The sequence below is a fragment of the Sorex fumeus genome, unplaced genomic scaffold (genome assembly GCF_029834395.1).
Source record: "Sorex fumeus unplaced genomic scaffold, SorFum_2.1 ptg000095l, whole genome shotgun sequence".
NCBI classification, from domain to species: Eukaryota; Metazoa; Chordata; class Mammalia; order Eulipotyphla; family Soricidae; genus Sorex; species Sorex fumeus.
The window spans coordinates 693,563-720,504 of record NW_026606152.1 but is presented as its reverse complement, the minus strand read 5'-3'; the positions used below and the strand labels follow the sequence as shown (position 1 = coordinate 720,504).

Genomic DNA, 26,942 nt, shown 5'->3' with positions numbered 1-26,942 from the left:
AGCCCCTACGGGCAAGGCAGACTCTGCCACGGCCCCTCCTCAAAAACTGGGGCACCAGGCTTCATGAGGGGACTGCATCGTACAAGCACTTGCTGGGGACGGGAAAGGTGCTTCTGGAACCTCAGCCCCTAGTGCTGTCCAGGGCAGCTCAGAAGCCCCCTCCTCGGGCTCCGGTGCCGTGCCTGCCACTGTCTGGGAACCGCAAGCTTGCTGGCCAGGACCTCTGCCTCCTGATGGGATGTGGGGTTCCACAACCCTGACCCCCGGGAGGCTGTGGGACTATGGGTCCCAAGCACAGGACGAGAAAGTCCACAGCTGGACATGGATACTCAGGGTAGAGTAAGGCTAAGAACTGACCCTCTAACACCAGGCGCAGGGAAGACTGTCCCCAGTGAAAGGCACAGAGGGGTGGGGTGGGAGGGGGGTGGGGCTGGCCCTGCCTCTCTCCCCTGCCCCCCCAGGCCTGACACAGCCATGGCCCGCCCGAGATGCCTCTCAGGTGGCTGCTCGGTGTATGTATATTTGAGATTGCAGCATCCCCAGATCTTCACGGACCCCCTTGCCTACACCCAGGGGACCGCCTGGGAACACTGAAGGCCTGGAAGCAAAGCAGGCGTCGGGGACAGGGGACACGACGGTGTGTGCTGGCTCAGGCTCACGTGGATGCACAGGCCTGCTGGACTGGGGGACACCCCTACCCCGAGGCCGCCAGCGGGAGGACAGCGGGAGGACAGTCCTTGAGCGCGACCCCAGCCCGGCCTCTCACCTAAGGGCGCGCGGTGTGGGTGGGACGTGGCTCGTGTGTGCGGGGGGGCCTATAGCCCATCCAGGCGGAGGGGGCGGATCCTTGAAGGGCGGGGCCTTTGTAAAGGGGGCGGGGCCTGGCGCGGCGGGGCGGAACCTTTGCGCGGGGAGGGCGGGGCCTGGAGGGGTGGGGCCTTAGCTCGAGGAGGAGCTGGGCCTTTGTGAGAGGAGGGGCCTTTGCGAGGGGCGGGGCCTTTGCGCGGGGAGGGCGGGGCCTGCCGCGGCGGGGCGGAACCTTTGCGCGGGGAGGGCGGGGCCTGGAGGGGTGGGGCCTTAGCTCGAGGAGGAGCTGGGCCTTTGTGAGAGGAGGGGCCTTTGCGAGGGGCGGGGCCTTTGCGCGGGGAGGGCGGGGCCTGCCGCGGCGGGGCGGGGCCGCCGCTGTCCCCGCCCCCGGGCCGGAGCCCGGGAGCCCGGGCTGCACCGAGACGCGGGGCCCGAGCGGCCGGCAGCGCGGCGCGGCGCAGACAATGGGAGCGGCGCGGGCGACGGAGCCGCGGGCCCGGCGGGGACGGGAGGCCACGCCATGAGCCCCGCCGCCCGGCGCCCCCCTGCGCCGCGCGCGGCCCGAGGCCAACGGCCTCAGCGAGCCCCGGGCCCCGCCCTGAGGCCGGCGATGCGCTGCCAGGGCTGAGGATGATGGTAGATTGCCAGGTGAGTGCCCGCCCAGCCCGCGCCGCCGGCAGCGACCACCGCACGACCCACGCCGCGGGCAGGTCCCGGCAGCGCGGCCGTGCTCACGGTCCCCGTACGCAGTTCTGCTCTTGCTCGCCTGGTGCAAGGGGGAAACTGAGGCCGGAGAGCCGGGACCCGCCCCCGGGACCCGGGGCGCTGGGCCCAGCCCCTTCCCTGCGAGAGGAGCCTCTCTGAGGTCCCGGGAAGCCCCGGCCCCTCGGGCTGCACCCGGCCGCTCCCGTGGGTGCCCACAGCTACTCCGCCGAGTTCACAGGTGGGAGGGTCAGAGGGCGCTGACACGGGGACGGGCGGGAAGAAAGGAGGCGCCGGAGCCCACAGCCGGGGAGCAGGAGGTGCCAGGGGGAGTGTCAGGGGCCCCAAAGTTCCAGGGCCACCCCCAGGCAGCCTGGGAAGGACAGACTCCGGGGTTCTGCGTCCCCCACTCTGGCCACCTGCAAACGGGACGTGCCCCCGACTCCCCATACATCAGGGGGCACAGGCGGCGCGTCCCCAGGGGATCTCTAGCCTGGGGGAGGTGGGGGGAGCCGGACACCGGTGCCAGGAAGAGCCTGCGGGGCTGGGGGCCGTCCTTGGAGATGCTCCTGGCTCTGGTGCCCCTCGGCAGAGGCCGCGGGTGCCCGGCGGCGGGACGGGGACTGCAGGAGGCGGCAGCCCCCCACCCCCGGGGCCGCTCCTCGGGAGCAGAGCCGGGAGCACGCCGGTGGGAGCTGTGCAGACCTCGTTTGCAAAGGGGGGCCTTGCCCTGATCGGGGCCCGGGCACGGGAGGGCGCCGGGGGCGGGCGGATCTGGAGGCCCCTGGCCCGCCGCCTGCAGGCTCTGCCTCTCTGCCCTCCCGCGCCCCGGGGAGCCGCTGCCTTGACTACCCCCAAACAAAGGGGTGTGTTTTGTTTTCTGGTTTCCTGCGGGTGGCTGCAGTGCAGGGGCTGACCGCCAGGGGGCGGGCTGCACCCGCTGAGCCCGCGTCTTGGCGCACCTGCAGCCGGAAGTGGCCGGGGCTCACCCTGGGACCCCCACCCCCAACCCCTCCATCCACATCCCCCTGCATCCTCTGGCTCCCAGTCCACAGAGATTCTCTGTTCCTTAGGCTCTGTGGCCGCCCCCCACACACACCTGCGCTGACATGGGTGGGTAGGACCCGCCTGGGCCTTCCCCGAGCACGTGACCTTAGAGAAGGGGGGACAGAGGCCGGGACCCCCCCAGGAGGAAAAGAGCAGAGCTGATGATGAGCAGGTGCTGTGGGAGGCCCGGCCCGGGGTGTCCCTCCCAGACCACCAGGGTGACATCTGTGCCCCAGAGGTGTCCCAGGAAGATGGGGGGCATTACCTGTGGGGGAGACCCACAGGCAGGCTGGGGGGCAGGAAGGGGTGTACTCAGCAGGAAGAAAGGGAAGGGTAGTGCCAGACCCTCCTGGACCCAGGACCGTGTGCCCAGCACCTCTCCCTGTGTCAGCTCCTCCATACCCGACGGCGTCTCTAGGCCGAAGATGCTGGAGCAGTGCCCAGGGCCAGGAGGGTGCCCGGAAGCACAGGGTCTGGTCAGGGAGGAGTGTGACCCAATGACGAGACCCTGCCAAGGCAGGGGCTGAGGACGTGAGCGCCCCTGAACGGTCGCCCTGTGGCCACCAGCTCCCCGCGGTCCCCTCCCGCCTCAAGGCCCTGTACAGGCCAACAGCATGCTCCTGGGTGCCCACCCCAACAGCTGGACACTCGGGGTGTGTGCCCAGAGCTCGAGCAGAGGGCAGGGCGGGCGTTGAAGGGTGCTCCTGAAGGAGGTGTGTCTCTGCTTGGCACCCCCAGTCTCCTTCACTGCCTGGGACCCTGGGGCTCTGGGGGCCAAGATGGAGGGTACTCCCAGCCAGGGAGGTTCACTGGGCTGGGTTCACTGGGTTCTTCTGGGCTGCTGGGACAGTCCCACCAGCTGGGCATTCAGCACAACAGGGACTTGTTCTCTGGGGGGGGGGTGGGGGGGGCAGGACCTCCCTCTGCCAGGGGACTGGCTCCAGGCTGCTTCCAAAGCTGACCCTGGGGGAGGCGGGGTCGGAACAGCAGGGGGCGCTGTGGCCTGGTGGTGTGTTCCCACCAAGGGCATCTCGCAAAGCAGGGCCCAGGGTCCGGGTGGGATTGCCTGGCAGACATGGTGGGCATCGTCAGCCGCCCACTGGTCTGGCTTTCCCTGTACTCCTACGGACCCCGGCAGGTGGAACGAGGGTGGCCGGGCTGGGGGGAGGGGATAGGACGGGCCGGGGGCGGTCGGAGACGCATGGGGTGGGGGGCACTGAGTCTCGCGCCATGGGGGACGCAATGCTGGGCAGAGGAGAATTCCCACAGGAGAATGCAGAGTGAGGGGGTGCAGGGGTACCTGCAGGGCCCGGCTCCAGAGCAGGGGCTGTGAGTCAGGGACGCGTCCCCCTCTGCCCGGACTCCGTGCTCCTGTGTGAGCGTCGGGGCGCCTGTGAGTGGAGGGGCCGGGCACGGGCCTCCGGGCAGGGCCGGGCAGGCTGGAGCCAGGTGTGGTTAGGGGCGCAGACGTAAACAGAACTGACGCGCCCCGCTAATCACAGCCTGGAGCGCCGAACGGCCTGTTCTGGGGTCCCCGCGTGGGGGGGCTCTGCACAGGGGGCGAGGGGCTGGGCCCCAGGACTCCTCCCAGCCGAGGTGAGGGCAGGAGGTGGAAGTAACCAAGTCCCCCTAAAAAGCCCCGCAGAAGGGAGGGTTCCCATGGCAACCTGACACGTTGCCTGGCAACCACAGGTCCCCAAAATACTCGCCTGCGGGCAGGCGCGAGTGGGGGCTTTCCCAGGTCTGTGTGTGACCCTCGTGGCCGGGCTCACTCTGGATTAGGGGTGGGGGGTGGCCTCAGCAGCCCCTTCATACCCTCCCACCCCTGCCCGGCGCTGTGGTCAGGCTCCTGCCTTGGGCTGCCCTCAGCAACGGTGCCTCCCTCCTGGGCGCCCAGTGGCAGTTGGCCCTGGCCCAGAGCCAGGAGGCACAGGGCACCCTGGGTGGGGCCTTTCAGTGCCAGCAGAGTGTGGCTGGGCAGGCACCTGTGGGTGCCCCCGCTGCCAGGAGCCCCGGGGGCGAGGGGGCCCCCTCCTGGGGTGACCTCAGACTCCACGTCCTTGGTATCCCGCCTGTGGCCCTCTGCCCTGCCTGTGTGTCCCCTGCTCGGGGCATACATCCCCCTCGGGGGCACCGACAGCCACATCCTCTTGGTGGCTTCACCTCAGGATCAGGGGGTGAGCGGCCATGGCCACTGCCTAGGGGATGAACTTCAGTGTCTGGCCACACCTGATGTTCACACCATGCTGGGGCCCATCCGGCTGGCCCTGCAGGTTCCAGCCGTCTGTGGGCTGTGCCCTCCACCCCCACCAGGCAGGACCCAGGTGGGGGCGTCCAGCCGCACAAGGGGTGGGGGGTGCAGATGGCCCCTGAAGGGCCTGGGGACCAGCTCGATGGGCTGTGGGTGGTCACTCCCTGCGGACCTTCACCAGGCTCACACCTCCCGTGCTGCCTTGAGCTGGGCCTGTCTGGGTTGGGGGGCAGAGGGGACTCTAGATCCTTCTGGGGACGGGGGAGCTTAGGCAGTTGCTGACCGGGGCAGTTAGCTATGGGCCCCCATCCCCGCGGCAGGCCAGACAGGGGACCCCAATGCCCAGGAGAATGCGGGTGTGGGAAATGACCCGCAGGCCAGGGGAAACCGGGGTGTGGGAGAGCCCCCCACCCTCAGCCTGGGCTGCACCCCGCCTCTGCTCGGCGGGACCAGCCTGTTCTGGCCCGTGAGTGGCCGCAGGCCCGGAAGCCCCGCCCAGTGGGCGGGGTCTGAGCATAACCCCGCCCCCACGCTGCCTCGGGGCCACCTGGGTGGTGGGAATCCGCCCTGCATCTGCCCTGCCCGGTGGGCCGGCCGACCCCCTCCACCCGCGCCCCCGGGCTGGGCCTGGCTTGCTGGAGGTCGGGGCGGGAGCTGCAGCTTCTTGCGCCCCATGCTGGGGTCCCACCTGTGGGAGCTGGCGTGGCTGCCCAATGGGACCACTCCCTGAGACTGAGGCCCCGGGGATGCCCTCGGGCCGCCAGCTGCTGGGAATGCGGGTGTGGGAGGCCCACAGCTACCTGCCCCGTTCAGACACGCGGCGCCTGGAGCTCCCCACCTGCCGTGTCCAGGGCTCCTCCGGCCCACGGGCCGCCTCTGCCCGCCCTCCCGCGCGCTTGCAAGGAGCTTTGGGGAGTGTCCTCCTGGGCTGGGGTCAGGCGGGGGCGTGGCTAGGTGGCGGGCCAGGGGATGTGTCCTGGGGGATGCGGGGGTGGAGGCCTGTGTGTGGGTGGGGGATGATGAGTGGAGGGGGCTCAAGTGTGGGTGGGGGTCTGTGTGGGGTGGGGCTTGCACATGATGGGCTCGAGGCCGTGTGCAGGGTGGAGGGCCGCTGTGGGGTGGGGGTGCCCAGGGCTTGGAGCGCGGTGGGTCCCATTGTTCTGTCCGCTTCCAGGTGGGGGTCCCTTGGGGGAGGTTCCGCTCCGCGCCCCCACCGTGGTGGAAGGAAACGCATGCGGGGAGGCACTGTGTGTGTGTGTGTGTGTGTGTGAGTGTGAGTGTGTGTGTGCGTGTGTGTGTGTGTGAGTCCAGGTGGCATTGGCAGAGAGGGCAGCGGCCACTGGTGGGCACAGAGCTGTGGGAACCAGGGCGCCTGCCCACCGCCTCCCGGCAGCCAGCCGAGCCCAGGAGCGTGTGGGGGGCCAGGCCAAGTCCGGAGGTGCCCTCTGAAAGGGCAGCTGGCTTCCCAGCCAAGACCCCGCGGTGGGCACAGGCGGGTGGTGGCACCGAGCACGCAGTGTCCCTGGCACGGCCGGCGCTCTGCACTCCACAAGGGCCCGTTTGTCCCCGTGCCTCTGGCCCCGAAGTCCCGGGCGCTGGGCACTGCTGGACACAGGGCTTACTGTGGCCTCAGCGGGCCTGACGAGGGGCCAGGACTGGCCGCCCTACCCCGGGCAGACTGTGCCCAGACCATGGTGGGGGTTTGGGAAGGAGGGCACCCCAGGCTGGGGTGTCCTCTGGCCCCGGGAACTCCCTCACCCCACTTCTAGGAAAGAGGCGTGAGCGCCCTGCTCCCCCCCACCTCGCCTGCCTGGCCTAGTTGTGCCCTTCCCGCAGCTCCTTCCCCCACCAGGCTGCCTCTTTCCAGGAAGTCTTCCTGGTGCCCTCTTCAGGCCAGCAGCTGTGAGGCTGGCGGGTCTCTTCACCTGCTGTGCTGAGAGCAGCTCTCAGGTGCCGGGGCCACCTCCGTGCCTCCTTGGCCAGCCCCCCACCGCCATCCTCCCATTCCAGGAAGAGGGACGAGTCTCCCACCCCCTGCCCGCTTAACCCACAGCTAAGTGGGTTTGACTGTCCCTTTCCCTGAAAAGTGAGTCGCCCACACCCTGTCCCCGCAGAGCCGCTGTAAACAAGCAGGAAGTGTCCCCGATTGTACCGCCCAGGTGGACGGGAGGTGCCACCTGCTCTGTGTGGACCTGTGACATGTCTATATGTCATGCTTACGTGGCGTGTTCTCACGCATGTGTACTTACATGTGTGTCCGTGGCATTGTGTATGCTTACACATGTGCCTGTATGCCTTGTAGTGGTGTCTACACGTGTGTGCATATATGTCCACACGGTGCCTTACGTGTGTGTTCTCAGTGCATTTCTACATGTATGTGTGCCCACTGCATGTATGTGTCTATCATTGTCTCACTTGGGAGCCCACATGCGTGTGTGTACGTATGCGTGTGTGCCTGCCTCTGCCCGTGTCTGAGTGCCTGTGTGTGTGGCATGGCCGCTGGGCATCTGTGGCCGTGGGCTGGCCCACCCACCCCAGACCAGAGGCTCCTCTGTGCTCCCGGGGTGTGACCGACCCTCGGGCTGGGCCTGGCGCCTGCATGCGTGTCCTGGTGGGCCGGGTTGCCCGTGCAGGCACAGGAGTGAGGGGCGCACGTCCTTCCTGGCAGGGCCCTTGGTGTGGTCTTGGCCTGAGGAGGGCTGGGAGGAGGGTCCCCAGGGGGTCCTGGGCTGCTCAGGGGTGACGTCTTGGCCACCCATGCCTAGGCCCCACTGGGGGCTGCGCTCGCTCCCGCTGCACTTGGCTCCATGGGGGGGGCAGCCTCTGCTCCTGGTGCTCTGGCACTGCCAGGCCCATGGGCACAGGCCAGCAGGAGCGGCTGGACAGGACCAGCTTCTGGCAGGTGATGGGCGGGCGGTCAGCAGAGACCCTGCCCAGGACAGCATCTGCCAGGTCATGCCCCAGGACGGGGGGCAGAGCCCAGCCGTCCCTCTCCTGGGCCGCTGCTGGGCCGGCACTACCCCGGGGTCCCCAGGTTCCCCCGGACGGGAAAGGTGAGTCACTGCGAGGCCCCTCCTAGTACAGGGGTCCCACCAAAGCTCACAGGAGCCCCGCGCCCCGCGTCCCAGCCACCACGTGGAGTCACGCCCACATCAGCGCCCCAGCTGCAGGGACCCAGAGGTGGTCCCCAGATGGGACAGATACCTCCCACGCCCCTGAGCTTGCCTGCAGGCTGCCCTGGGGCCAGGCAGGGCTGGAGGTGGGCCTGGCTTTGGCTCGCCTGTGCTGTGCAGCCTTGGGCAAGTAGTTTGCCCTCTCTGGGCCTGGACTGCCCACATTTCTGCATTTCCGCCACAGGGCTCCTCCCGGGACTTCTCACTTCCTGGTTCTGTTTCCCAGCCAAGAGGCCTGAGCTGGGCTGGGCTGTGGGGTGTCCAGCAGATTCTGTTCCCGGGGGACCTTTGCCTAGGAAACCAGCCAAGGGGCTACTCCCTGGGGGAATCATCAGAGAAGGAGGCAGGGTGGGGGTTGGAGGTCAGAGGTCAGAGGTCACAGGAACCACCCTCCCCCAGCTCCGGGACTGGGGGGAACGAACCAAAGGAGCCGTCAGCTTCTGCCTGGAGCCTCGGGTTCCCGGAAACCAGAGTGGGGGCAGCTGGGGTGCCCTCACCACCCAGCTCGGGCTGAAGGAAAGCGGGTGCGAGGTCCCCGCCTGTTTCCTGGGCAGGATGTCTGCGAGTAAACAGTGGCGCGGCTGAGTCACGGCCCTAGCGACAGCCGCACGGCTCCTGTGTTTGTAAACACGGCTACTCCCCCCAGACCGCCCCCAGAGCACCTGGCACCTGCGTGGAGATTCGGGCGGGGTGGGCAGGACCTGGGGGTCCTGGCTGGGTCCCTGCAGTGGGGGGGCTCCACACCCAGTGGCCCCTCCCTGCCCACCCTCAGGCCGGCGCCTGTCCAAAGGCTGCCCACGTTTCTGGGCACAGCTGGTCCTCACCGCCTCCCCTGGGACTCGGGTCCTCTGAGCAGCCCCGCTGGACTCAGGGAGAGATGCTCAGGGGGTGGGAGAGCGGGCGTGTGCAAGGCCCCGGGTCCGAGCCCCGCAGTGCTCCCCGCCAGCACCGAGCCCTGTGCCCACACAGGCTGGCCTGGTCTCTGAGCCACTTGGGGACCACACCTCCCTCCCCCGTAAAAAGGAGCAGCTAGTCCTGGGCCCCCAGGCCAGGCCGAGCCACAGGGGGGGCACGTGCCCACCGCCCTCTGCGTCCCCTCTGCACCCCCTCTGGGGGCAGCACCTGGCACCCCAGATGGCCCAGTGCCCCTCCAGAGGCCGGGGGGATTGTGGGGCCCGGGGAGACGGGACAGCCCTGGGGGGTGGCCTCGGGGCGGGTTGGCCACTGCCATGGTCCACTGGGAACCCGCTTGTCTCTTCCTTCCTGGGTGCCGCTGACACAGAGGTCCCTGGGGAGCGAGTGGGGGAAGCTCCCGGACCCTCCCCCCGAGGCAGAAGCTGTGGTCGCGGGAACTAAGCTTCCTCCTCCTGGCACGGTGCCGCCCCCTCCCCCCCCCCGCCCCACACCCACCAAGCCACCGGAAGAGGATGTGAAGTGCTTGGGTAGAGACGGGCGGGCGTCTGGGCGCCCTGTCAACCCTGCAGACCCGGGGACCCCATGTGCCTGCTGGCCAGCACCAGAGTCCCTGTCCAGCTGCTGCCAAGCCCGCGTGCCCAGCCCGTAGCCCAGCCGGGCCCCAGGAAGGTAAGGGGCATCCCCGCCTCAGTCCTGGGCTTGTGGGCCGCAGCGAGACAGAGAGCAAGTGGGTGCCCCCGTTTCTGGGTTCAGTGGGATGTGTGGGGGTCTCCATCACTTCCTGATGACGTGGGGGTGGGGGGGCTTGAGGCCAGACAGTGTCTGCCTGACTGTGCTCTAGGGGACAGTGGGGCATCACCTGTGAAATGAGGGTTGGGGGCAGGGAAGGTTCTGGAATGAAACGGTGGCTGGGAGTAAGCGGGCTGTCCCTCCCCACGGGCCAGGTCCTGTTTCGTCCCGGTTTCCTGGCCCTGGTGAGGGGCCTGGGGCAGGGAATGGCCACCAGGCTGCACCCGGGCCCGTGTCCCCGCACGACAGAGCACGCCCCACATCGTGGCCGGGGACGAGCGGGAATTCTTGGGCTGCCCGTCAGAGCGGCAGGTATGACAGCCATGCAGGTGACACCAGGCCTTGGCACTCGGGGCCCCGGCTCCCGCGGCCCAGAGGGACACACACGGGCAGACCAGCCCAGGGCCTCCCGCGCGCCGGGGTGCCACCTGCCATGGCCCGGGGTGCCCGACCCGCGGGGCCCCGGGAGCGCAGGGCCTGGCTGTCCCTCACCTGCGTGTCCGTGGTCGTGACCGCCCGGCGCTGGGCCAGTGCCCGCCGTGCGCCCCCCCGCCGGCCCCCGCTGCTGCCGGCCCCAGCCCCCGAGGTGAGTCTGCGGGAAGAGTGAGCGCCTCTGCCGGGAAGCCTGCCGGTCCTGGTCCTGGTCCCGGGGCGCCCGGGGCCTTGGGGAGGAGTGTCCCGGCCTCTCCACTCGCCCCTGTGGGAACTGGTTGGGGGAGTTTGGCTGGCTCAGCAGCCGCTCCGGGCTGTGATGCCGGCTGACCCACGGCAGCAGCAGGCGATGGGCTGTGGGCCGTGCTCACGGCTTCGTCCACATGGACTCCCCACGGGGGTCGGAGGGGCTGGGGGTCATGGCTCCGTCCACGCGGACTCCCCACGGGGGTCGGGGGGCTGCGCTATGGCTCTGTCCCGGTTTCTGGTTAGCGAGGGCTCCCTGTGTGGCTGTGTGCTCTGCCCCTGGGGCCCCTGGGCAGCGGGCCCCTCTTCTGCTCTATTTGTCTATTCTGTCCCCCTTTTTCAGATCCGTGGGCTCCCAGGGGGGCCGTGGGGCTCCAGGTCAGGGCTGCTCCCCCGCCCGTGTGCCCGCGCTGCCCCATCCCTGTCCCAGCCATCACGGCCACTCTCCCCGCCGGCTGTGCCACCGGCTGCCTGTCACCCGTTTTCTCTCCATGCATGGGGTGCACTTGGTGGCGGGGGGGCCAGCATCCCGGAACAGGGATGTTGGTCACTTGGTGGCTCTGTCCTGACGTCCCGAGGGGCAGAGCAGGGGCCCTGCTGGGGTGTGTCTGGCCCAGCCAGCCCCTGGTCCCACTGTGAGTCGCCATGACCACGCTGCCCGGATTCCCAAGGCGTGACCCACACGTCCCTCCTGAACCCCGGCTCCACCCCAGCCCAGGCGGGGGACTGGAGGTTCCTGGAGCTCCCCGTGAGTCACCTGCTGACAAGGTGTGCACTCACCGCCCACAGAGGGCTTCCCCAGCTTGCACAGACAGACAGACAGAGACAGACACTGGACGACCGCACCCGCCCGCAGGAGTGGCCAAGGACTTGCGCCACAGCCCGGGCCAGTGTGATAGGGGCGCCATGGTGTGGGCCGAGCTGGGGAAGCGAGCCAGGGGTCCCATCGGAGGGGGGCTGAGCTGAGGGTCCCAGTCGGGTTGTGTGTGCCGAGCCGCAGGTCCCAGTCAGTGGGGAATAGTAAGCCAGGGGTCCCAGTCATGGGTGCCGGGCCAGGGGTCCCAATCAAGGGGTACTGAGCTGCGGGTACTAGTTGAGGGAAGAACCAAGCCATGGGTCCCAGTTGGGGGGTGCCGGGCCGGGGGTCCCTGTCGTGGGGTACTGGGCCAGGGAGTCCTGGCATTCTCCTGGGCCTGGCAAGGCTGAGAGGTCTGGCCTGGGGGCCCCTGGGCGGTGCTGTGGGCCCACCCCACTCTGAGGGGCTGTGCCCGGCAGACCCCCCAGAACTCTCCCCGCCCCGCTCAAGCCCCGTTTCCTGGGATTTGGCCCCAGTCTGTGCTGTGTCCTGCCCAGTTGGGCCTGTGGGGGGTGGGGAGAGCCTGGGCCACAGGAGTGGGGGGCAGTGGCCGTGTGAGGCTGGGGGTGACGGGTTGGTTTTCAGACGGAGGGCAGAGATGAGTGTGTGAGTGTGTGTATGTGTGACTGTGTATGTGTGTATATCTGTGCGCATGTGTGGATATGTCAGTGTGCATATGTGAGAGTGCGTATGAGTGTACATGTGTGCATATGTGTGTATGAATGTGTGAGCATGTGTGTGTGAGTGTATCAGTGTATATGAGTCTGTGGGTGTAAGTATGTTTGTATGTGAGTATGAGTGTATGTATGTATATGTATGAGTGTGTGTATGTGAATATGCCTGTGTGTGAGTGTATGAGTGTATGTTTAAGTGTGTGTGTGAGAGTGTGTGTATGTTTGTGCGTGTGTGTGTGCGTGTGTGCGTGTGTATATGTGTGTTGGACCCAGGCCCTCTGGGTACTGTGTCCTAAGTTGGCTGGAAGGTGGAAGGCAGGAAAAGCCCCGAGATTGGTCCTGAGCATCCTTTTCCCCAGCAGAGGGCTGGGACCAGAGAGATAGTCCCGCGGGGAGGGCGCTTCCCTTGCTCTTGGCTGGCCGGGTTCAACCCCGGCACCCCATAGGGTCCCCTGAGCACCAGCAGGAGTGAGCTCTCAGCACTCCACGGGTTGTGGCCCCAAAATGGAAAAAAAAAGAAAAGAAAAGGGTGCTGTCAGGGCCTGGTGGGAGGGGACAGCCCTCCGTGGCCCCGTACCTGGGACACTCCGATGAGCAGGTGAGCCCGTGTCACAGGGGAAGCCGGAAGCACGAATTTTCCAATGAAACCACCTGACCTTTCATTGTTGGCTCCCAGCTTTGAAAACACGTTTCCAGCCAAGCCAAACACGCGTGTGGGCTGGATCTGGCCTGGCTCTCGGCCTGAGGTCGGCCCGCAGCCTACAGTCGGCTTCCTGTGCTGGAGGCTGGGAGCTGCTGGTGACCCCCCAGTGGGGCTGGGCGGGGCAGTCTGGGAGTCCCGCTTCCTGCAGAGCCCAGAGGGGGGTGCCCTGTAGCTCCAGGCTGTCCCCCTGCCCGGCCTCCCTTAGCGCGGAAGAGCCCGTGGGCCCCCCACCGCGTGACCCTGGCATGGGTCCTGAAGCTCGTGGGCCCTCCCGAGGCCTGGGGCATCGAGGGACAGAGAGTGGTGGGGATGCTTGCGCTGAGTGCTCCAGGGCCCGCCCCGCCTCCCTGTGCTGTGCCGGGGCTAACACTCAGACCGAGGGGCGCCACGGACCCCTGGGCCCATGACTTCTGGCTTTTTTGCTGGGTTTGGTCTTCGGCCACACCCAGGAGCGCGCAGCTTTGTGTTCAGGGGCCATTCAGGTGGGTCTCAAGGGGCCCTCTGAGCGCCTTTCCCGCCCCCTCAGTGGATCTGTGTTCAAAGTCGCCCTGCGTGGATCCCAGTCTAGTCCCTTTGTCGTGAGGTGCTCTGACATCTCACGGTCGCTCCCCCTCATCCCCCATGCCCCAGTGTCTCTGTTCAGGGCCCGCTGGTTGGTGCCCGACAGACCCCGAGCCTGGCACTTGCCCACCGCGGTCTCCTGGCTCACGGGGGTTGTGGGGAGAGCCCTTGGTGGGGGGACCCTGCAGCCACCGTCAGGGAGGCCTCCATGCTGGCCCTGCCCTGGGACGGACTGACCCCCAGCCTGGGGAGACCCAGAAGGAGGCGAGATTGGGGCCGTGAGCAGAGCAGGGGGCTGCCTGAGCGCACCCCTTTGCTCTCTCATGACGCCAGTGAGCAGGGGGACCCCGCCGTGGAGACAGGGCCTCCCTAGGGGTTGGATGCACACACACGTGTCAGCAGAGCAGGGGTAGCGAGTGGCACGTTACAAGGGGAGCCCCTGGGGGAGAAGGTGGCAGAGGGGGTCCTGATTGGGAGGGAGACCCCCCTGCATCCTCCGTGGGGCAGCGGTCAGATGAGAGGCTGCTGGGGTGATTGCAGACGAGCCCCCCCAGCACTTTGCAGTTTCGCTGCCCCCCACCCCCACCCCAACACCTCAAGGACAGGCCAGAAGTGACCTTGAATTCCCTCCCCTCTGCCCTCTGAGTCACTTGGCCTCTGGGCCTGCTTCCAGGCAATAAAATGGGCGCTGGCCGCTCCCTGCGAGAGATAAAGGGGAGACCTCCAGCCGGGGAGCTGCAGGCCACCCCTTGGCTGGCACCTCCAGGAGCTAGGCCCTCCCCACCTGGCAGCCAGGCCAGAAACAGGCTCCTTGGGTCTCTACCTAAGCTAATCTACCCATCTTTGGATTCAAACAAACAAACAAACAGACCACTCCAGCATTTATGACATTTGCATGGCTATAAAAATATTTTAGAAACATCAGAAAATTCCAAGGGAAAGAGGAAACGACCTAAGCGCTGTCCAGAAGGAACAGTCACCTTGGGGAGCAGGTGCCTCTGAGCTAACGTGCAAGTGACTGCGGTCCCCCCATTCTGCATCGGGGTGCTGTTACCCCGCCCCCGCTCGCCGCTGGGGTCCGCCAGAGGTGACCCTGGGCCGGGCTGGAGTGGTTTGGTTGGGTGGTGGGTGCTAGAGGCATGCATGGAATCCCACGGCCACACCTCTGATGGTTAGCTTCCTTGGGGGGATTCACCAAGGTCAGGGCTGGAGGGTGAAAGGGCAGGAAGTCTCTGGAGCCCCAGGAACTCCCCACCATCTTTGCAGGCTTTGCTGGTGCTCAGAGGCAAGGATGGGTGCTGAGGTGGGCACCTACAAGGGTGAGCTGGCTGGCGCCCCGTTGTCCACGGCTCTCTGAGGCCTACTGACAGGACGTGCTGTCCAGCCCTGCCCTCCCTGACGGGGAAACCGAGGCTGTCGCCTTCCTTCGCAGCAGCCTCATCTCGGTCAGGACCACCCCAGACCCCTTCCCCCACTGTTCTTTCTTTCACGCTGTCTCTGGGTGGGGGAGTCCCCCTGGGGCCACCCGAGGGCCCATCCCTAGGGCCGAGATAGAGCCCACAGAGGGCTGGAGGGGCGCCAGTAGAATTCGTGGGTGGCTGGAGGAACCGCGGCCATTCGCACAGACTCCGCACCCTGCGGCACTGGCTCCCACCCTGCGCGGGCGCCTGCAGTGACAGCTGTGGGCTGGCCGGGACCGGGCCACGCCCTTCGGCACCCGGCCCCGCCCAGCGGAGGCCCCGCCCCCGGCCTGTGCCCGGCCTCGGGGCCCCGCCCCCGGCCCTGGGAGGCCCCGCCCCGGGCCCCGCCCCCGCCCCGCTCGGCCCAGCCCCGCCCCCGCCCCCGCGCTGACTCGGCGGGGCCCGGCCGCGGGCGCAGAGTGTCGGCCGCGCCGAGCCGCGCTGGCCGCCGCCGCCCGCGCCGCCCCGGCTCCCGCGGCCCGGCCGCCCGCAGCGCCGCGAGCCGCCCATGGTGCAGCGCATGTGGGCCGAGGCGGCCGGGCCTGCGGGCGGCGCCGAGCCGCTGTTTCCGGGCTCGCGGCGGAGCCGCAGCGTGTGGGACGCCGTGCGCCTGGAGGTGGGCGTCCCCGACAGCTGCCCCGTGGTGCTGCACAGCTTCACGCAGCTGGACCCCGACCTGCCGCGCCTCGAGGGGGGCGAGCCCGACGGGACGCAGGTGAGCGGGACACCTGCGCGCCCAGATCCAGGATGCACGGGCCGGGCGGGGGGCCGGGGGCCCAGGGGCGCTGCGGTGCCGGGGCTTGTGGGGTCACTGCCCGGACGGACGGACGGGGAGACGGAGGGGCGGGTGCAGGTCGGGGCCCCTCCCCTGCGCGGCACCCGCGCTCAGGAAAGTTCTCGCGCCTCCGGTGCTCGGGAGCCGGGTCCCCTGGGGGCTCCTCCCCGTCTCCGGGGCCCTGGCTGCTCTGTCACAGCCCAGGTGCCCAGCCGGGGCCGAGGGGGCTTCGTGCCCCGACAGGTTCGGGGTCCGCAGCCTGGGGCCGCCCCAGAGCTGGGCGGGGAGCCGGCGTCGTGCTCCCCGCCGTGCTCCCGGCCGCGCGCGGGACCCCCGGCGGGAGGGGGAGCCGGGCCGCGCTCATCTGCCTTCCATTAGCCTGGCAGCCGCCCGGCTTTGTGTGCAGGGAGGGCCGGCCTGGAGCGGGGCAGCTTCCTGGCTCCCGCTCTTCCTCCCTCTCTTCCCATCTGCATCCCGAGCGCCCGGAGAGGCAGACCAGGCCCCCGAGTCCTGTGCCCCCGTCCCCTCGCCCGTGGCCGCTGCTGGGGGCGAAGGGGAAGCGTCAGGGCTTGCCAGGAAAGCGGGGTCCTGGCAGGAGAGGAGCCGCGGCAGGAAACCAACACAATGACCATTTAGCAGGGCCCAGAGGGGGCGGGGAAGTCCCTGTCCCTGCCCAGCACACCCCCCCTCCCGGGCTGGTTTCCTGGTCACTGCCTCGTGCCAGGGCTGGTCCGGCCTCCCTCAGGGTCCCTGTCCACTCTGGAAAGCCCCAGGGACGGCCCTCCCCGGCCCGAGTCCCCGTCGCCGTGTCCACATGGCCTTGCACATCTGGCCGTGCTCTGCGTGGGGGTGCCAAGCCGGCCTGTGCTGGCCCGATGGGCCTGTTGCTTCTGAACCCCAAGTTCTCACTAGGGGACTAGCTCAGAGAGCCCGGGGTCAGGGTGGGAGTGCCCCGCCGAGCCCTGTGCACCTGTCCTGCGGCCCAGGAAGCTGGGCAGCCTGTATCTACCAGGCGGTCACTGCCCCTCATGGGGTCGGGGGCGGCCGGGCTTGCACACCGCAGGCATCCCACACTGGCCCGTGGAGTCAGGAGTGGCTGCTGCCCACTGCCCCCAGAGCAGGAGGCCTGACTGACTGGGCCCCCACCCCCCTTGCGTCCCCGGGGATGTGCCAGCCTGCTGGGCTGTTCCGGGTGCAGGAGCAGGTGGTGAGGGCCGGGCTGGACCAAAGCCTGGTGGCCCCAGGGGGACTCCAAGCGAGTCCAGCTACCCCAGCACTGCTGGCCCCATCCCCCGAGGTCCCCAGCCTCGCTCTGCCATGGTGCAGACCCCCCTCCCCCACCCAGCGATGGGGCTGCCAGGGCGAACCCCAGAGCACTTAGAGTGGCTCTGACCTCATCCCTGCCTGCCCTGGGCAGTGAAGGAGGGCCCAGGGCCTGTCCAGGGAGTTCGGGTCAGGCCACCGGCTTGCCTTGGTGACCGCGTCTGCTTCCCTGGGAACCGCAGAGGTGTGCCCACGCCACCCTGGGCACCCAGCGGGCCCTGCTGTCCCGTGGCCCAGGGCTGGTGCTGGCCGCCGGGCTGGGACTTCGCAGGCAGGAGGCCCACTCCCACCCTCAGCACCGCTGGGTACGGCCCAGCCCCCCTCAAAACAGAAAGCGTGCTCAGCCCTGGGGGGCAGTGCCCTGCAGTGGAACCTTCCCTGTCCAGCCCTGGCTCCCCTGGGGGGGCCTTGAGGCGATTCCTCCAGGGCCTGGAGTGAGTGACCTGGCCTGGGGCGGCCCCTGCCTGCCCATGACCCGACCTCGCCCTGGGCTGTGCCGGCTGGGTGTGGCCAAGGGCGTGGTGAGGTGTCAGGGTGGGCGTTGGGGGTATCTGCAGGGGCTTCTAACGCTGTGGCCGGGGTTCCCACGCGGGCTGGCGGTCAGGAACAGGAGGGGCGTGGGGCCCTCCCACCCTCACCCCTCTTCCTCCGCTGGGCTCAGCTCGGGCTGCCCCCCACACCCTAAACTCCAGCTGCCACCCTGGGCCGTGGCTCGTGGGGTCCGATGTGCCCCCCGTGCCGGCTGCATCCCTGCGTGCTCTCGCGTGAAGGGGCAGTGCTTGGCTCCATCCAGATGGGCTGGGACTTGGCTGGGCCTCGCTGGCAGGGTCCCCCCGCCGGGCTGCAGGACTCAGTCTGGCCCCCAGCCCCTGCGGTGCTCCCGAGGCTAGCCTGAGGCCTGCCCGGGACCCCCAGTTCTTGGGGGGTGAGGGGAGACCCCCGGGCCTCAGCTCATCACCCATCCCTGCCCGAGGGGGGCGCGGGGGCTCCCCCTGCAACTCCCGGGGGACTCAGGCCTCCGTCTCCCGAGAGCCCCTTCTGCCCGGGGAGCTGGGCCATGGGCCCGGACCAGGCTGCCGTGACCCAAGTAGCTACGAGCATCCACGCGGTGGGGTTGCGGGCAGGACTCAGCGTCCCGGGGTGCTGGGGGCACCCCTGGCGGGTGGCGGCACCAGACCTCCGGCCTGAGTTCAAGAGGAGCGAGCCCCCATCTGTGCCACGGGTGCTCACTGCCCCCCTTCCAGCCTGTGCGGCTCGTGGCCTCCCGCCCTCCCCCCCACGCCTGGCTGGCAGAAGGGGCCCCTTGGGGGTGGGGGCAGGGCTGGGGATCACATGACGGCCAGGCGGGCCGGCCAGCTGCTGGCTGCGAGAGGCCTGCTCCTACTCCCTCTCTCTGTATCTGTGTGTGTGTGTGTGTGTGTGTGTCTCTGTCTCTCTCTCCGTCTCTGTGTCTGTCTCTGTCTCTTTCTTTGTTTCTCTCGGTCTCTGTGTGTCTCTCTGTCTCTGTCTTTCTGTGTGTCTCTCTGTGTTTCTATCTCTTTCTTTGTCTCTCTCGGTTTCTGTGTGTCTGTCTCTGTCTCTGTGTGTGTGTGTCTGTGTCTCTCTGTCTCTGTGTATGTCTCTCTGTCTCTGTGTGTCTTTATGTATGTGTCTCTCTCTCTCTGTCTCTGTGTGTCTCTCTGTCTCTGTCTCTCTCTTGCTCTCACGATGCAGAGCCGCTTTTCAGGTGGGCATAATGTGAGGCCCCCTGTGCGGGAGCGCTGTTGAGAAACAGTTGGGGGCTGGGCTTCTTGGGGGCGGCGGATCCTGCTTGGGGCCTCCAAGCCATCGGGGTGATACGGACAGGCGTTCACCCGGGTCTGGCTTGCAGCTGGCAGCCGCAGCTGTGATGCCCCGAGGTGACCTCTTTGGGCCCCTCCGGACCCAGGACACGGGCAAACTGGGGGCTGGACAGTCGCCACGAGGCCGGGGGAGGAGATGGCCTCTGTTGGAGGGGAGGATGCCCCTCCTGTGGGGACTGTGCCTCCCCCCCCCCCGTTTCCGAGAACCCCGTTGGCAGCTGCTCAGGCAGTGCGGGGTCAGCGCAGGGATTTCCGTGGCCGTCCTGCGGGGGAAGCCCGGGGTGGGGACAGAGGAAGTTGGCTGCCCGAGGACACCTTCCTTCCCGGAGCTGGAGGCAGAGAGACGCAGGGACATCCGGGCCCTGCGTCACGTCCCGGGGTGCTGACATCTGGGGGTCCAGCTGAGCCCCAGTGCTTGGTCCCGGGGCTTTCCCGAGCCCTTCCTGCCCTGCACTGACCACTCGCCGGGTGACCCTGGTGTCCCCCCAGCCCTTCCTTGGACCCCTCCCGGCACCTGCAGACCAGAAGGAGGGGGCTCGGCCCCAGGACAGGGAACGGCCTTTCTGCCTGAGCCGGGGGGCAGGCTCGCCGGCCCCCGCTGGCCCTGGCTCTGTTCTACACATGCTGTGGTGGATGCAGGCATGGGGAAGCCCTTGGCTGCCTGCATGGCACCAGGATGTACTGAGCGGGGAGGGCAGGGGACTCACAGGGCACGGGCGCGACCGGCTGTGTGTGCCCAATGATGGACCCCGTGGGCCCAGGGCCATAGTACAGCAGGGAGGGCATTGGCTTTGCACACAGTGGGCCCGAGTTCGATCCCTGGATAGGAGGAAGCCCTGAGCATGCCTGGGTACAGCCCCAGATAGACAAACATGTTATCTTGCCGGGCTCTCCAAGGGGGGCGGAGGAATCGAACCCGGCTCGGCCAGGCTGGCTGCGCTCTAGACAAACGCCCTACCGCTGTGCTATCGCTCCACTCCTTCCCAGACCAAATCTGGGGAGTCAAGTCCTTCCCAAACCCCCAAATCCAGCAGCCGTGGTGGCCCCAGTGTGGCCCCATCAAGTGCTCACCAAATGCGCTGGGGGGCTGTTCCGTTCCCACCACGCCGGGGGGGAGGGGCTGCCCCACAGGGGCCCGTGCCCAGGGCCCAGCGGCAGGCCCTGAGCCCGCCCACCCCGCGCTGTCTCGGCAGGGTTCGACGCAGGAGATCAGCGAGGAGCTGGTGAACGGGGTCATCTACTCCATCTCCCTCCGCAGGGTCCAGGCGCACCACAGCACCCCCCGGGGCCAGCGCTGGCTGGGGGTAAGTGCAGGGGCGGGCTCCAGGGCAGCTGCAGCCCCTCCCCATGACCGAACACTCGGGGTTCTGCAGGGGTCAGGCCAGGTCATCAGTGTTTGCCCTCTGCCCCCTCCGGCCCTGCCCTGCAGTGTGTTTCTGTCCGGTCTCTGGCGCCCTCTGGTAGCCCCACGTGTCAGAGGAGAAGCAGCCTGACTTGGATGGAATATTCCAGAAGGCAGGGCGCTGACCGTGGCCGTCCAGCTTTTTGCCGCTGTGGGATGCTTCTCTGTGTCCACTTGCAGGCCCTATCCTCCCCCACCCCCCTCGTTCTAGCACAGGCCATTCTGCCAGACTCAGGCGCCCCACCAAACATGAGAGGCGGGCCCCCCCCCTTGTGCATCCCCCCCGACCCCCGGAGCCCGGAGGCTGCAGCTGACATGTGGCATGCCCCCCCACCCGCAGTGTGAGAATGAGTCCGCACTCAGCCTGCTGGAGACGTGCAAGGTGCGCACGGTGAAGGCGGGCACGCTGGAGAAGCTGGTGGAGCACCTGGTGCCCGCCTTCCAGGGCCGGGACCTCTCCTACGTCACCATCTTCCTCTGCACCTACCGCACCTTCACCACCACCCAGCGGGTCCTTGACCTGCTCTTCAAAAGGTGAGTCCCTCCGCCCCGTGCCTCGACGGAGGAGGGAGGGAGGGGCCCGGGTGGACCAGGGTCATCAGGCGCCCCCTTCCCGCCGGTAACGCGCGGCCCCCAGCAGGTACCGCACCTGTGACGTCCTCACGGCCCCCTCTAGATATGGATGCATCCTGCCTTACTCCGGCCGGGACGGCGGCCCTCAGGACCAGCTCAAGAAGTGAGTGGGCACCGGGCCTGGGGGACGGGGCCTCTCTGGCAAGGGCAGGGGATCCCCGTGCTCCGCCCTACCTGACAGTGCCGTCCACCCCCAGTACCATCTCCTCCATCCTGGGCACCTGGCTGGACCAGTACTCGGAGGACTTCTGCCAGCCGCCCGACTTCCCCTGCCTCAAGCAGCTGGTGGCCTATGTCCAGCTCAACATGCCCGGCTCGGACCTGGAGCGGCGCGCCCACCTCCTCCTGGCCCAGCTGGAGCACGCGGAGCTCACGGACTTGGAGCCTGGGGGTGAGGCCCTCGGGGGAGGCACCTTCCTGGGAAGGTTCTGGATGCTTCCTGACTTGCAGGGACCAGCCTTCAGCGCCTTCAGCGGCGGTGTTCTTGTCTCCCAGCGCCAGCTGTGAAACCCGCTCCAGAGCTCCCGCCAGCCCCGGCTCCCAGGCCTGCCCCAGCTCCGGAGCTTGAGTCCACCCAGGTGCCGGGTCCAGTTCCGGAGCTTGAGTCCACCCAGGGTCCAGCTCCGGGGCCTGAGTCCATCTGGGCTCTGGAGGTCAAGGCAGCGCCTAAACCAGCCCGAGCACCTAGTCCCGAGCCAGAAATCCTCCCGTCACCAGCCCGAGCACCCAGCCCGGAGCCCGAGGAGGCCGCAGTGCCGGCCCCCACGCCCAGCCCTGCTCCGGAACTCGAGACAGCTGCGCCAGCCCCCACACCACCGGCCACGGAACTGGAGGCCGCCTTGCTGCAGACTCTGGAGCTGGAGGCCTGTGCGGCGCCTGAGCCCCCCTGGCCCCCACCCGCGGCTGCCGAGGATGGGCTGCCAGACAGGCCGCACATCCTGGCCTTCCCTGCGGACCTGGTGGCCGAGCAGTTCACGCTGATGGACGCGGTGAGTGGCCAGCCTAGCACCGGCCCTGCTGCCAGGCCCCGGTCCTCGCATTTCTGTCCTCACCGGGAAGGGTCCCCCCCCCCGCACCCCAATGCACTCAGCGGAGGGGCTGTGCCCAGAGATGCAGCCGGCCGGGCCCCGCTGCGTGGGAGTGACCCGCCTCAGATGTGCCCACGGTGCCAGGTGGGGCCCTGAGACCCCTTCTGTGTGTGGCCCCAGCCTGTGTGCAGGAGTGAACTGGGGACTCTCACGGGCTCCTCCTCGTCCTCTGCTCCCCGGTGCCCACTGACCACAGTCCTCCCCAGGAGCTGTTCAAGAAGGTGGTCCCGTACCACTGCCTGGGCTCCATTTGGTCGCAGCGGGACAAGAAGGGCAAGGAGCACCTGGCACCCACCGTGCGCGCCACCGTGGCCCAGTTCAACAGCGTGGCCAACTGCGTCATCACCACCTGCCTGGGGGCCCGAAGTGTGTCGGCCCGCGACCGGGCGCGGGTGCTGGAGCACTGGATCGAGGTGGCCAAGGTAGGCCCCGGAGGACCCCCGTCTCTCCCATCGGGGTCTGTGCCTGGAGTCTCCCGACTCACCGCCCCCTTCCCCCCTAGGAGTGCCGAGCCCTCAAGAACTTCTCATCACTCTACGCCATCCTGTCTGCCCTGCAGAGCAACGCCATCCACCGCCTGAAAAAGACGTGGGAAGAAGTTCCCCGGTGAGCCGCCACCGGGCGCCCGTGCTGCTTCCGTGTCTCTCCAGCCGCACTCGCCATCCACATTGTCCGCAAAACTGCTCTGAGGCGGGCATAGGGCTGCGGGCTCGCCCCGCCCTGCCCCAGGGAGCCCCGTTTGCACACCTGGACCCATCCTAACCTCCTGCCCCTTCCCTCCCACAGGGAGAGCCTGCGAGTGTTCCAGAAGCTGTCGGAGATCTTCTCGGATGAGAACAACTACTCCCTGAGCAGAGAGCTGCTCATCAAGGTGGGGGCGGCAGTGATGGTGGTTCATGGGGCCCCATGAGACTCAGCCCCCGCCTTCCTGTCCGGGCTCCCTGGGAGGGCCCTGCTGCTGGGACCTGGGACCGCCCGTCCGTGACTGGTGCCCCGTGGGCTGTTGGGTGCTGGTGGCGCCTTCCAGATGCTTCCTTAAGAATAAGGACATGTTTGCCCAGGCGGCACACAGTCGAGCTCTGAGCAAGGGCCATGCTCTGGGGCTCATGGGGAGGGGAAGCTTTAATGGGGCTCAGTGGCACCCCAGGGTCCCCGTCCCTCCCCGACTCCCCCCTTCTTTACTGCTTGTGCCGGCTACAGCCTCGCTTTGCAGGTAGGGAAATGGACCCGGGGAGGCAGGGCAGGGATTATGTGCTGACCATGCAGATCCCCCAGGCCCCTCCAGGGGTGTCCCCTGAGCACAGAGCCAGGATCAAGCTCTGAAAAGACCCAGGTGTGGCCCAAACACCGCCCATAAGTGGGGAGACAGCTGAGGCAGGCCAGAGTAGCCCCCGGGTGCCGTGGGGAGGTGCCCTGCTGAGCACACTCTGCACCCCGGCAGGAGGGCACCTCCAAGTTCGCCACTCTGGAAATGAACCCCAAGAGAGCTCAGAAGCGCCCGAAGGAGACGGTAAGCATGCCCGCCGTGCCTTCGGAGCAGCCCGGGCTGGGGGCAGGCTCCAGGGTGAGGGGCTGCTGGGGACCATGCGCTCAGGGAGGTGCCAGGAGCAGCCTGGGGGGCTGAGTGGGCAAGGAGGGTCCATGGCGGGGCCGGGGACCCAGGGGCCCTGGCCTGCTTACCTGCCGCGCCCGGCCTCACAGGGCACCATCCAGGGCACTGTCCCCTACCTGGGCACCTTCCTCACAGACCTGGTGATGCTGGACACGGCCATGAAGGACTACCTCTATGTGAGTGAGTGGCAGGGGGATGGGCTGGGGGCCCAGCTCAGCAGTGAACACACGACTGCTGCGGCCAGAGCCACCCCCAAGTTGGGCCACACAGGGCATGTCCCTCCCCGACCCTTTGCCATCAGATGTCCCCCACGCCGGGCCAGGATCTGTGGCCCTTGGAGGGTGGTGGGAAGGCCCTGCCCCCTGGTGTCCGCGCGCGGCAGTGCAGCTGCAGGGGTGGGGTGTGGCGGGTGAGGCAGCGTGCTGAAGGTGCCTCTCCTTGCAGGGCAGACTCATCAACTTCGAGAAGAGGAGGAAGGTGAGCAGCCCCGCGGGGAGCGGCGGGGCCCGGGCAGCCTTCCCCGCTGGGTGGGGGGCCGGGGAGGGCGAGAAAGGGCCGCAGTCTCCGCGTCCCCGCAGGAGTTCGAGGTGATCGCGCAGATCAAGCTGCTGCAGTCGGCCTGTAACAACTACAGCATCGAGCCCGAGGAGGCCTTCGCCACCTGGTTCCGGGCCGTGGAGCGGCTCAGTGAGACCGAGAGGTGAGGGCGGTCGCCGGCTCGGGTGGGGCGCCCAGCGGGACCCAGGGGCTCACGGCCGGCCCGCCTCCCGCCCCCAGCTACAACCTCTCGTGTGAGCTGGAGCCCCCGTCAGAGCTGGCCAGCAGCACGCTCAAGGTGAAGAAGAGCACAGCCATCGTGAAGCGCTGGAGCGAGTGAGTGTGGGCTGGGGTGCCTGCAGCCTCTGGGGTGCCTCTCGGTGGGGGGGTGTGGGCCAGGGTGGGGGGCGCCCAGCTCACCCCCCGCCTCCCTCAGCCGCCAGGCCCCCAGTGCCGAGCCGAGCACGGGCGGCAGCTCCCACTCCAAGTCGTGTGACCAGCTGCGGTGCGGGCCCTCCCTGGGCAGCGGGGACCTGGCAGACGCGCTGAGCGTGCACTCGGCCGGCTCCTCCAGCTCCGACGTGGAGGAGATCAACCTGAGCTTCGTGCCTGAGTCCCCCGACGCGCAGGAGAAGAAGGTGCGGCCCGGCCCTGCGCCCTGCTCCCTGGCCCCCGCCCGGCCCGCGGCCGCTGACACTGTCCTCCTGCAGTTCTGGGAGGTGGCCTCCCAATCGTCCCCGGAGACATCCGGCATCAGCTCCGCCTCAAGCAGCGCCTCCTCCTCCTCGGCCTCCACCACTCCCGTGGCCTCCACGCGCTGCCACAAGCGGTCCATGTCGGGGATCTGCGGCTCCACCTCTGCACTGCCACTCTATAACCAGCAGGTGGGCGACCACTGCATCATCCGGGTCAGCCTGGACGTGGACAACGGCAACATGTACAAGAGCCTCCTGGTGAGCCGTGGTGGGCGGGCGGACGTGTGGCATGGGGGGCAGCACAGAGCCGCTGGCCCTGAAACAGGCCGGGGGCAGGATCTGGAGAGAGGGAGCCTGCAGCCCAGGGTGGGGAAGGGCATCTGGGGCGGGGGGCACTGCACGTGGGGCCCCTGGCTGGTGGCCGTGGAGGTGAGTGGCCAGACCAGACGCTGAGTGGAACGGAGCCTGTGCCACTGGGATCTGGCCCGCTCTGGGGGTGGAGGCCCGGCCCCCCACACGTGCTGCCTGCCACACCAGGTGCCCCTCCTCACGCCCACGCTGTGCGGTACACTGGTCACTGTGCAGTCATGTCGGGCCCGAGAGGACCCCACCAGCACTGCTGACCCCAGGCCTCTAGCCAGCTCCTCCGCCACCCAGGGCTGGGGGATCTGTCGAACGTGCTGCTCGGGGCCAGCTGGCAGGAGGTGCCGGGTCAGGGCACAGCCCCAGCCCAAGGCTCTGAGCTGCACTCGGGGGTGACTCTGGACCCTTGAGCTGATGGCCTGTCTGTTCCCCCCACCATAGGTGACCAGCCAGGACAAGGCTCCGGCCGTCATCCGCAAGGCCATGGACAAACACAACCTGGATGAGGAGGAGCCCGACGACTACGAGCTGGTGCAGGTCATTTCGGAGGACAGAAGTGAGTGGGGGCTGCTGGACACCCAGGGCTAGGGAAGTCCCAGGTCAGAATTGGGGACACAGACACGAAACTAGCAGCTGACACAGCAGAGAGGCTGCGAGAGGGGCAGAGAGAGCAGCCGGGCACCAGGCAGGGGCCCTCAGCGCTGGTTCCTCTCCCCACACGACCAAGCCAGCGAGTCCTGAGTCGGTGAGGCTGCCGTGAGGGTGACAGTCACCTGCCGCACAGGGCCCCAGGAGCACCTGGCAGCCACCTAGCTCGGTCCTCCCTTTCCCTCTTGCCAGTTGATCAACTGCCGGGTCCTTCCACCAGACACAAACCACCCTGATCCCTAGACGCTCTGTCCTAAGACGTCCTCAGTGAAGGGGGCAGGGCAGGTGGGACCCCTGCCTTTAAAGGACAAGCAGGCTGAATCCCCCTGGAGCAGACCAGATGAGGGGTGCTGGGTCCCAGGGCCTGGCTGGGGGAGGACGAGGCTGCGGGGAGGAGGTGGGTGTCAGGGGCCGGCCTCTGGTGCAGGGGTCCCAGGCACTCGCCACTGACCTGCCCTCACCCCTGCGCCCCCAGAGCTGAAGATCCCCGACAACGCCAATGTGTTCTACGCCATGAACTCCACGGCCAACTATGACTTCGTGCTGCGGAAGCGGCCGGGCGCCAAGGGCGCCAAGGTGCGGCATGGTGCCAGCTCCACGCTCCCGCGCGTCAAGCAGAAGGGGCTGCGGATGGCCAAGGGCATCTTCTAGGGCGGGGCCGCGCCGGGATTGACGCCCCTGGGCCGACCTGGCCACCCACGCCCACCCTGCCGTAGGTGCCTTCCGCCCTCCGGAACCGGCGGGCACTGCCAGCTGTGCCCACGGCCCGCCCCGGCCGCCCAGGCCGCCTGCACCAAAGATCCTGCCACGGGGCAGCCGCGCCCACTCCGGCCTGGCCGCTGCGGGAGCACATGTCCTCCCCGAGACCACGGGAAGACCACGGAAACCTCCCGAGACCGAGACCTGGGAGGCCTTGCAAGACCGTGCGCCTCCGGCGTTGGGGAAGGAGGGCGCGTGGGGCTGGACGGGCGCTGACTCTTTGTATAAAAGGCAAAAAGAAAAATGTTTACCAGTGGGGGAGGGGCAATATTTATTTGTTGTAAATAGCGAACGCTAGACTTGAATATTCTATTAAAACCCGGTTTCTACGAGAGCCTGGCGCTGCTGTTGGCCGCGGCCCGGCCAAGATGAAAGTCTGTAAAATAGGGGAGAAGGGGTCCTGGCCCTGTCCGGGGGGCTGGGACTCCCAGCACCACCAAAAATGAGTCAAAAGATGGGGCCGTGGGGCGTTTTCCCGCCCCTAGCAGGCCCAGAGGAAACAAAGTAAGAGGAAACAAAGTAACAAGACACCAATTAGAGGAGCTGCAGCTGGGCACCTCCCGAGGGTTGTGCTCCCTGGGAGCTGAGTTTCCCATCCCAGATGCCCTCCCGTCTTCAGTCTCCACCCTTATAAGCACCCCAAGGTACCA

General features: G+C 68.0%; 1 protein-coding gene across 7 annotated transcripts; it reads left to right on the top strand.

Annotated features, from left to right (window-relative positions):
* The first annotated feature begins 1,231 nt into the window (after positions 1 to 1,231).
* RALGDS (ral guanine nucleotide dissociation stimulator) lies at positions 1,232 to 26,624 on the top strand. Of its 7 annotated transcripts, none has more exons than XM_056132856.1 (18): positions 15,076 to 15,331; positions 19,749 to 19,859; positions 20,298 to 20,491; positions 20,595 to 20,693; positions 20,788 to 20,981; positions 21,086 to 21,579; positions 21,885 to 22,100; positions 22,181 to 22,284; positions 22,465 to 22,549; positions 23,120 to 23,188; positions 23,380 to 23,466; positions 23,735 to 23,767; positions 23,869 to 23,990; positions 24,068 to 24,163; positions 24,264 to 24,465; positions 24,538 to 24,780; positions 25,327 to 25,441; positions 26,009 to 26,624. In XM_056132856.1, exons 1-18 carry the CDS (start codon positions 15,125 to 15,127, stop codon positions 26,182 to 26,184), a joined length of 2,847 nt encoding a protein of 948 aa, XP_055988831.1. In that variant the 5' UTR covers positions 15,076 to 15,124; the 3' UTR covers positions 26,185 to 26,624. The 7 variants fall into 7 exon arrangements, with proteins under 7 accessions (XP_055988832.1, XP_055988830.1, XP_055988829.1 ...); XM_056132859.1 differs by having other exon boundaries at positions 15,077 to 15,331; positions 20,634 to 20,693; XM_056132858.1 differs by having other exon boundaries at positions 15,077 to 15,331; positions 20,598 to 20,693.
* The last annotated feature ends 318 nt before the right edge of the window (positions 26,625 to 26,942 follow it).